Here is a 10985-nt window from a genome sequence, read left to right as displayed (position 1 = left end):
GACGATCTCTTCCTTGTCCTCAATCCTGACAGAATCCCCGAGATCCTACCAGCCTTTAACTCCTACCACCCTCATCTTCGGTTTACTGTTGAAGGTGAAATTGACCATCCCCTCTCTTTTTCTTACTTATTATTTGAAATTCCGATGGCTCCCAATCCACTGATTGGTATACCAAACCCACTTATTCTGGCAGACTCCTCAACTACTTTTCTCAACACCCTTATCACCAAATTATTAATGTTGCTAAGAACCTTATCCACCGATCCTTTTCTCTTTCTGACTCAATACCACCAGACCAACATACAACATATTAAACAGATCCTACTTAACAACAATTTCCCTCAGAAAATTACTAACAAACTACTCGATTCTTACATTAACCGTGTTACTCCAATCCCTCCTGTCCTCAACTCTTCTCAACCCACTCCACCACTTTTTCAGTACAGGTCCCTTCCGTATATCCCCATTCTTTCTGATAAAATCCTTAAGAGCCACTATTCCCACCCTACGTCTTGGCTTGAAATCTCACAACAACATTTCCTATCTTTGTTCCAAATTGAAAGACCCTATTCCTCTCTTACACCGTTCCAATGTAGTTTACTAGATACGCTGTTCAACCCCATGTTGCAATTCCTTCTATATCGGCGAAACTAAAAACCAACTTAAGAACCACATTTCCCAGCACAAAACTTTCATCAACTTCTGTAATCCACTTGCATCTAAATTATCAGAACACGCATTAAACCTGAATCATACTTTTAATTTTGACAATCCTTCCATTCTTGCCACTGTCCCCAACCACACCAAACGTCTCATCTCGGAGTCCATTTACATAAATTTAGCTGAGAATTCCGTCAATATAAAGTTCATAAAGACTGCATCTTCCTTACATATCGACACATTTTGAACATAATAAAACCCTCATAATACTTCTTTTCACTTTGTTCTGCATTTCAGAAGCCCACTTTCTTGTCATATCTTTTATTCTTGTTTCTCTAAATTCTTACCACTCATTTAATTATTTTTATATTTACTATCCCTCCTGTTTCATTTATATTCATGTATCTTATCTTTTAATTTATATTCATGTGTTACCTTCTTAAGCGTACTTATATTAATTACTTTATTATTAATTTTCTATTATAATTTACACTTCTCTGTATCCCCACTCATTTAGTATATTGTCTTTCTTAAACGCCTACACATATTGTATCCCATTATTTTATTCTTTATTTCTCCTTTGTTTTTCTATGGTTTTTTTTGTTTTTTTTATAATTTTGTAAATATCTCTTCTCCCCCTCTATTATGTATATTACCTTATATTATCTTCTCCTCGTACGTCATCCACGGTCAACTATCTCTCATAATTATGTATATTACCATTTATTGTTTACCTAATTTAAATAATTTTTTTTTACAATGTTTACTTTAAAATTATTTTCGTTATTGTGGCGTGCTAAACTGCCATCCCCACTCCTCCCAATACAAACGGCTCACTCTGACTTTGACTTCCGTCAAAACAGGTATGAATTCTGTCTCATCATTTGATTTTATCCTTTTCTTTTTTTTATCTCTTAATTTGTACTTTCTTTAATATTTCTTCTCTTATTTTATCTCTTATCTATCTGTTACTATTACCCTTTTCATTTACTGTTTACAACCTTTAATTTTTCTTATTTTATTTTACTTTTCATTGTATACGCCTGTTATTTTCCACTTTTTTTTTTTTTTGTATTTCAAGAGTTTGTATCTTTTTTAGCCCCGACGAATCCCTGCAACGTGGGGGAAACGTTGGCTCAATAAAAATAGTATAATCATTTCCTATTTGAGTTTTTTTGACTGCACCCGGACCATATTCCATTTTATACATGGGGTCAATCAATAATCTTCCTTTAATTTTAATCAATTTGAATACAACCATTTTGTATTGCATTACTGAAATATCTGTTGTTTTTTTTGCTCTAGGTTTATTCATTCCAAAAACCTGGCACATATGGATATCAAACCTGGTAATATACTTATATCAAAAGGTCCAAGAGTTTTCTATAGGTATGATGGTGATGAGTATGGAGATGATGATGATTCTAATGAAGAAACCACTTATAAAATAGGTTAGCTCTTATTAGAGTTCTACTATGGTTTTGTTTATAATATATTTCTGAATTCTTATGTTACTATGGAACATCTTACTCTTAACCAAAATATAATACATTACTTAATTTTAGGAACATTTATTGTTTTAAGATAAAAGTTGTTTAATAAAAATCAAAATCAACCTTTTTAGCTGATCTTGGACATGTCACAAGGTTGGATGAAGTAGTCGATGTTGTTGAAGGTGACTGTCGATATTTACCAAAAGAACTTCTTAATGACGACTATAGTAATCTTCCAAAAGTTGATATTTTTGCATTAGGTGAGTATAATATTCTTCTACATTTCCCCCTGTTTATTTGTTCTACATTTAGCTGTTAATCATCAGGTGTTAGTGATAATCTTCCTAAATGATATTTTATATAATGATTATTGTGAATGGGGATCAGAGTTAAAAAACAATATTTTAGCTATTACTGTCTTAACTTTGTTAATTGTCAATATTTTATTAATACTAGTGTACACAGCTTCGTTTGAGTCAATATTGATATGAGATATAGGATGGAATGCTATAGTGGCAGTGCCAAATACCATTTATGAATACTTATGAATCTATAGAATAGAACTTTGAAAATAATGTGTACTAGTAATAAAGCAGAAAATGTCTAAATAGTTCCAACTCTATTGCTTAAATTATTCTACTTGTAGAAATTTATGAAAAAAATAATTAATTTCACATTCTTATTTTATTTTTATTTTTTCTTATTTTATTATACCTTATTAAGTGATTTTTATTTACCAAATAAGTTACTATAATTTTTCTTCTTTTAAGTTTAGTTACTTAGATTTAATTAAATGCCGAATAAATATGGTCATATTTGTATTACTTAGATATACCTAATCCTAATTATAATAGGGGTATTCATAATGTGTTAAAAGCAAGAATATATACACATGCAACACGTTTCAACATACTTGAAGATTGTTTTGGTAGTTTAAAAAGTGTATTCCAAATTTCTGGCACTTAGATCACCTGGCCCTGTTGTAACTGATTTGTTAATTTTTCATTGTTCATTATATATGCTTATGATTTCTTATAGGTTTAACATTGTATGAAGCTGCTGGTGGTGGACCTCTACCGAAAAATGGAGAGGATTGGCATAAGATCAGGGAAGGCAAGATTATCACTTTTCCTCATCTCAGCTCAGAATTCAATAATCTCATAAAGGTGAAGTCTTATGTTGTATTTATGTTTAGATTCTCTGGATTGTATGAATTATTATCATAATTTAATTATAATGAATTAACTGTCCTATAGCCATCAGGATTTTTAAAAGAATTTTGAAAGCACTCATTGTAATGAAAAGTAAAAAGAATCAATCTTTCAGTTTTTGCTCAATTAATTACTTGTCTTAAACTTTTATAATAATCTTATATTTTTTCTTTTCCTTTTTTTTTTTTTTTAAAGAAATAGGAAGTTTTAAATTAATTTTTCTGCCCTTCTGAGATTTTCTGTTCATGTAATCTTAAACAAAACACTAATGTAAAATTCAGAGATTAACACCGAGAGGACACCCATAAAGGTGGCAAACCTATATAAACAGTCTGATTCACCTGAGGACTACTAACTTACTACTGACATCACGTAACCTGGTGAGTCCCATCATTAGACCGCAGACCCAATACCAGTATAATCTATATTATCTTTCCTCAGTCTCCTCTTAAAATGCATGAAATGCAGTTAACGGGATTTATTTCACCAAAATCTCATTACTTCCTCTCTCCTCCCTATAACAAGTACTACATTCAGGAGGCTTAAAAATAAAACATAAATTGACTCTTAGATATAATGATTATATAGAATAAACTAACCATATAGCTTTAGTTAAGTTATACTGGCCAACATTTTAGTTTAATTATTATGCTTGATGGGTATTGTCATCTATTGTGTTTTTATTGAAGAAATTAATCAGGATTCTTATAACTTAAATTTTTTGTTTATTAGAAAAGCCTATGTTTTAACAGTCTAATATTTGGTTAGGTTGTCATCAGAGTATATGCGAATGAGGTTGGTGAATGGGATGGTGATGCACATTTTAGATCCAAGTGTTTAAGATCTAAAAAATAAATTTAAATAATTGCATTCTGACCGTTTTTTCCAATAATTAATTATCACATTTGTTCTCTTTTTTCATATTTTTTTCCTTCCATTAATTTTTTAAATTATTTTCAGAGGATGATACATGTTGATCCTGAATTGAGGCCAACTGCCAGTGAACTTTTGTTGGAAACTTCATCTTCTCCTATATACAAAACAGTGAAGGATAAACATGAATTGAAAGCAGCGAAACAGAAAATTCAGCTTTTAGAGCAACGGTTACAGGTAAGTTGGATAAGTATTAAATGAAGGTAGTTGCTCTTAGAGCTCTTATATTCATTTGGTTGTTTTATAGCTATGTAAGAAATTTAAGCAAATTTTAAGTTCATTGCAGCTTAGCAAGAGCTTGGGTTAGTTAGTTAATGGTTTAGATTAAACAAAAAGTGTAGTTGTACTAGTGTGCCTACAGATAGCAAAAATCAATAATAGTCTGGAAATTGCATTATTCTGTATATTTACATATAGTTAGGGGTTTTCATCAGTCTCATATAAAAATCAAGAAATTTTCAAAAACTTAATGGGTCAAAAATGAAAAATAAAGTAAACAGTTTCTAAATAAATAGAAAATTAAAAAAGTAATTACCAACCCAAACAATTTTGTTTTCTTTTTGTTTACAATCTGCCCTCATACCTTGGCATATTTTTGACTGTTGATAAATTATCCTAAGTGTTTTCGGCTTTTTGTACATTTAGTTTTTCATAAGGTACATACAGTCTTTCTCATTTTTTACTCTGAATTTTGTGATAATCTATTCATTCCATTTAGGACTGTTTTTTTTTCTTAACAAAGCTTTCATTTTTCACTTCATGTCTTGAAATATACTACATATTTTGTTTACAGGTAAGTGAAAATATCAATTTTCAGCCTAAAACAATTGTTCCAAAATAAAGCAAGTATAAATTATAATTATAAAGTATAAATTATCAAGTATATAGTATAAATTATTAATACATTTTTTTTTTCAAAATAAATAAAAGGAAGATGAGTCAGGGTGTGGTAAAAAGAACTCATCAAATAGTAATTAAACTATTTATTAGGTCTGTTCCAAGAACCAGTTCTGACAGTCCGAAACTTCACAGAGCATGCCTAGGGTTTTGCCTCCTAAAACCTATACTGCACATACTCAGTACAATCCCAGACTGCTAGAATTGGCTCTTATGAAACATTCATATCATGAGCCAACGTTTTATCCCACTTAGCAGGACTAAAATAGATAAAAGCAACTAAAATAATGTTATAAAGTAAGAGAATAGATAAATATGAAACAAAAGTAAACTAAGGTATGGCTAAAAAATGATTAAAAATATGTGAAAAATTTATATGAAAATTAATAAAGTAAACTAAATTTAATAAACATAAGATTTATAGTGAAAATAATGTTGAAGTAAAATGATATATTATCTTACTTAACATTATAACACTAATATATTAACCTTCCTCTTGACTTTATTGTCTTAATTTAACATTGTTTTATATCTGTTTGCTTTCAAATATAAAATATTTGTTAACCATCAAATTCCTTTACTCCCCTATCCTGTTAATACCTTCCATCTGCCTTTAGTCCATTCTTTTGCTTTCCTTCGTTCAGCTCTTTGAAGCTTTGTTGGTGTGCTGTTTTGTTCGTTATTTTTGTTTACCTTTATTTTGTTATTATTTCCCATATTCTTGTCTTTTAGTGTGCTCTGTATTTTTATATTTCTTTATATCTACTTTTTATTTGTTATTTGCATTTTCATTAATTGTCTAATACCTTTTTGTAATTCTTATACTTTTCACTGTACATCTTATTTTTATTTTCTTTAATTTACTTTGTTCATTTTTATTTAAATTTTTCATATATTTTAAATCGTTTTAGCCATACCTTAGTTTACTTTTGTTTTATGTTATATATTCTTTTACTTTGTTAGATTATTTTTGTTGTTTGTATTTTTTTTTTAGCTCTGATGAAGCCTTGCAAAGTGAGGCGAAAGCGTTGGCTCACAGTAATAATTACTATATGAGTTCTTTTGACCACACTCAGACAATCTACCTTTTATTTATTACTCAGAGTCTATCAACGATCTTCCAATAAATAAATATTTGATAACAAATGATTTTTTTTTTTTTGTATTCATGTTTTTTTTCATGGGAGATAGGAGGGCAGGTAAATATCTAGGAATCCTACTGGCAGACTTTTGGCTTTTTGTTGTAGTACCTAATTGTTTAATTAAAAATAGTTCAATTGAATTTCTTAGAGGCCATGGTAGCTGTCAGTTTAAAGTCACATTGTGGCCCAGTTGGATAGGCTACCCACTTCGTAAGGATAGATTGACATCATGTAGGATAACAACCTTGTAAGCCATAAATGGTCAGATAGGGGTTAAAGAAATAAAAAAAGGATTTCTGATGTCCTATTTATAATTAGCTCTTGCAAGTTGTAGAGAACTCTCTTAATTTTTATTTTTGAACTAACAATAAATTTCTTACAAATTTTACACTTGACTATTTATTTGTATGGATATTTGAAAGAAGTAAGTTATGTTTTGTTTTAATGAAAACATTTTTTTTTTTAGGATGTTTACAAATGTGTAAAAGTTATTAGATCTCATTCTCAAGAATCTAAGAGACAAGTTCCGACGACTCATAACAACAACAAAGGTGAGAGGCTTATTGGAAAAAAGTCAAAGAGATCACAGAGTGCAACTAATTTTTAGTCTTTCAAAATCTATATATGACAAAAAATGTACAAAATTGATTGCTCTGTTTAAGATTATCTATTAATTGTAATTCCTTTCATTTATTTTACTTTGTTCAATGTACATAGTTGTAAAGTAAATGTTTTTATAATTTGTAAGGCAATCTTTAAATATGGAGATATATTTTACATAGTTATTTTGAAGAGGTATTTATGCCCTACTAGTTAGCATTAATCATAAATTTATATATTTCTGAGAAAATGGATTATAAATAATATTTTCTTAAGTGATAGTAATGTGTTTAAATTAGAGGCAATATAACACTTATAATGCATTAAACATTTTATAATGCTTAATGAATTATAACTGTTATGTAATGTCTATTAAGGTTCGTGGTATGTTTTGTTTGTAAATGAACTGTAACATATGATAAAAAAAAAAAAAATTAAAAAGTAATGTAAGATTGTTAATCAATTTCTGTTATCTGCTTATTATTTTTATAACATTGTAGTCAGATTTTTGAAGTATTCTGACAAGAGGAATTATTCCTTTAATGGCCATTAATTTGTTATTCTTGCTAATTCATTGGTATTTACTTTGTAATTTATTGTAATTAAACGTTATTTACATAGTCGTTTAGAAGTTATGTCTAGTAAAAGTTCCTTTTTTTTCCTGAAGGCTGTAAATTTTAACTGAAATTGATCTTTGTTTGTACCATTTGTCATTGTATTATAGAGCTACTGTATATTATAATAATTTAGTTAAATAATTTTGTAAAGTGACTTATTACGTTATTTAGTTTTGACTGTTTTAATTAACAAAGATTTAAATTTGGCTTGTAGAATAGTTTATTACCATTTAAATCACCAGTGTTTTGTACTTATATAAATTAGTATTTATAAGTTCTAGGAATGTTTCAGAATTTTTTATTAATATTATAATTATTATTAATGGTGCAAAAGGAAGATTACATTGTATTAGTTCTTTATTTTCATCTATTTTATTTTTTGAAATCATATCCCTGTATTGGTATATTGCAGGAACTGAACATTAAAATTTTATGTTTACTCATTGAATTGCTGTCCAAATTACAATTACCATTTATTGTTACCTTGATTACTTAAACAGCTGTATCATGTTTAATTAATCAAGGCTGTACCAAGTATGTGCATCAGTAAATTCACTTTCAGTTCCTTCCTTGTTCCTTAAATTTACATGCTAATTTGACTTTGTTGTGATTAATTTAGGTTTTCATTGAGCCATTCATAGAAAGGCCCAAATAAAACCATTTTTTAAGTTATATTTTTATTATTTATCCTTTCATTTTTATGATCAGTTGTCTTAAATTGGCAAATTCATGAGGTCCATTAGTGACTTCCCTTCTTGGAGTGATGCAAGGGATTTCATCATAGTCAAACTCCTTTTTATAGGACACTTCACGCTCCACACTCATTCATTTGTGAATAATTCTTAAGTCCAGACTTTTTATTTCTGTATGGAATCAGAATCTTACAGCTTATGAGTCAAAAGCCAAGTAGTACAATTGTTTTTCTAGCTGCCCATGCCTGAACTTAATTTACCCTTTAGTTTCATAATTGTGTCAATCCTAAAGTGTAAATATATTTCAGGCCCTGATAGATAGTAAAATTCCTTATTTATGTAATAACCACTTGTTCCTCTTGGTTTCTCATATAGTCATGCCATTTGTGTATTGTACAATTAGATTAAAATGACAGATTGTCAATCAAAGCTCTTATAATTGAGTGGAATAAATTCCTAAAGGAGTTATGAGAGAGGTTTTCTAGAAATAATAGTATAGTAACAACAGTTCTGAAGGAAGGGTTAAAATGACAAAAGCTGATGTGATTAGAATTTGATAGAACAAAGGTAAAATAAAAAAAGAGGTAAGTGTGGAATTTGGTATAGGAATAAACAGAGAATATTTTGTTATGGAAGAAAGAGTAAATCCAATTCAAATCTATTGAAGCTAGTTTAGAAAGCAAAATAGTTCACCAAGCATTCTAATTTATCGGAAGATCATTGATTGCCCTTGTGTAGTATATAAAAGAATGGTGGTAGGTCTAGCTCACAAGAAATATATATATGGATATGTTTATATATTTTTTACAGGACTATCTTCTATATTTTAACCCATAGTTTCCACTCGAGTTTTTATTCAATTACCATTAACCGAAACCCTATGATTAATTTTAATTATGAAAAGGTTGGTATTGAAAACTAGAAGATTTAGAAAGATGGATGTAGTTATATTTATTTTATTTACTGGAAAGTGTTTTTGACTTGAGAGTTTTAACTGGTCTATTTTATTCTCTCTGTGACAGCATGGTTGAGATTAAATTTACTTTTAAACCTATTAGCAATACAACTTATAACAAGTAATGTTGCTTTGTTTTGATTGTTGGGGATCTGACACAAAAATATTTTTTTTTTTTTATGTTTAATGAAAGTCACTTTTGAGTGGTTATTGGAACAAAATTGATTTAAGTGGGAGGATTCTGAGAAGAATAAAATAACCTTTAGAAATTACACCTTTATTTTCAAAAAAATAATATTGTGAAGATGGAAAAATAAAATAATTTCTGTGCTTTATGAAGTCTCAATGTTAACATATTTTAATATTAAATTTTGATGCATTCTGTTTGGTTCTCAATAAAATATGTAGCATGTCTTACATTCAAAATAGAAACTTCATTGCAATAAATAAAATGATAAATCTTTATTCTGGGATGGAGTACCCGAATAACAAAAAACAGTAAACATAAATAATTGCTTTATGTTTAGCCTTGATATCTGAAGTTCTATTTCTCCTCAAAGAGATCGGCAGGCAGAAAATAAATAAGTTTGTTGATCATGAAGGGTTGGTGATAGTATGTGAGAGAAGATGGGAGAATTTTATTAGGGATGACCACTGTTTTTGAGAAAAATTTCAATGGAAGCTTGTAAAGTTATATGGAAAGTAATATAATAATCTATGAAATAAATATGAGTGAAAGACTGAAGAATAATTGGAAAATGACCCCTTTGTTGTGTTTTTCAAAGATGTTTTGTTATGTTCTTTTCCAACTAGCTTTAAAATGTTTAATTTTCATAGCTCTCTTTCATCCAACATTGTTCAAATTAATTTTAAGAAATTGAGATATTTAATAAAAATAATGAATGTTCACTACATTCTTTAATACCAAATTGGTTTAGTTATTCTTAGTTTTAACAAGAGTGTGGATAAAACATATAACTTTTTGTTGAATAATCAGTGATAGTTAAGAGTTAAGCTAATGTATGTATCATTTATCAGTTGGAAAGATCCCCATCAAAATTCTAATTCATATTATTAAGGATGGTATAGAGTTTAATTAAAATAAGGATAATAACTTCAAAAATGACTTTTTGAACAAAAACTAATTGCCATTGCAAGTAATAATTAGATACTAGGAGATAATTGATAATTGGAATTAAATAATGTCAACAATCAAAAAAGGTATTTGATCAAAACAAAATCCATGTAATGAGTGTTTTGGAAAGAAATACATTTTTCTATCTGATCATTTCCTGAGACTTAAGAAAAAAATTATTACCACTAACTGGTTCGGAGACTAAAACTAAGATAGATTTACTACACATCTGACAAAAAAAGATTTTTTTATTTTGAGTTTGATGTATTCCATATGTTACGTAGTAGTGAAGTAAATTTGTAACAACTCAATAGCTTTAGGAAATTCTATAGGACGACCTCAAGTAAAAGTCTACCATAGTCTATGGTACTATCTTTGGAATACGTCCAATTCTAAATAATATCAAAACTTTTTTGTCAGATATCAGAGCAAAACAGTGATACGATGACTTTAATTATTCTTCTTATCATTCTTGTCTTTAATGTTTATTTATATTTATATTCTCCCCTCCGAGATCCATAAATAATCAATTACATCAATTAATGTCAGTCAGTTATAACATCGTAATTAAACCTATAATAATACTTTTAACAATTAATAATAATGGTTAATTCAATTTCATTATCAAAGTGATTATGTTTATTAATTTA

The 10985-nt window shown here is 28.5% G+C and overlaps 1 protein-coding gene across 1 annotated transcript in view; it reads left to right on the top strand.

Annotated features, from left to right (window-relative positions):
- Positions 1–8225, top strand: part of LOC106681184 (wee1-like protein kinase) — a 13042-nt gene extending 4817 nt beyond the window's left edge. The window contains exons 5-9 of the mRNA XM_014421376.3: positions 1966–2111; positions 2285–2413; positions 3192–3319; positions 4325–4474; positions 6803–8225. Of these exons, the coding sequence (XP_014276862.1) occupies positions 1966–2111; positions 2285–2413; positions 3192–3319; positions 4325–4474; positions 6803–6943 (694 nt within the window). The 3' untranslated portion in view covers positions 6944–8225. The remainder of the gene's footprint in view (positions 1–1965; positions 2112–2284; positions 2414–3191; positions 3320–4324; positions 4475–6802) is intronic.
- The last annotated feature ends 2760 nt before the right edge of the window (positions 8226–10985 follow it).

This window comes from Halyomorpha halys, unplaced genomic scaffold (genome assembly GCF_000696795.3).
Source record: "Halyomorpha halys isolate HHAL.00 unplaced genomic scaffold, Hhal_1.1 Scaffold316.1, whole genome shotgun sequence".
Taxonomy (NCBI): domain Eukaryota; kingdom Metazoa; phylum Arthropoda; class Insecta; order Hemiptera; family Pentatomidae; genus Halyomorpha; species Halyomorpha halys.
The sequence above is the reverse complement of the archived record's forward strand: the minus strand, read 5'-3'. Positions and strand labels throughout refer to the sequence as shown.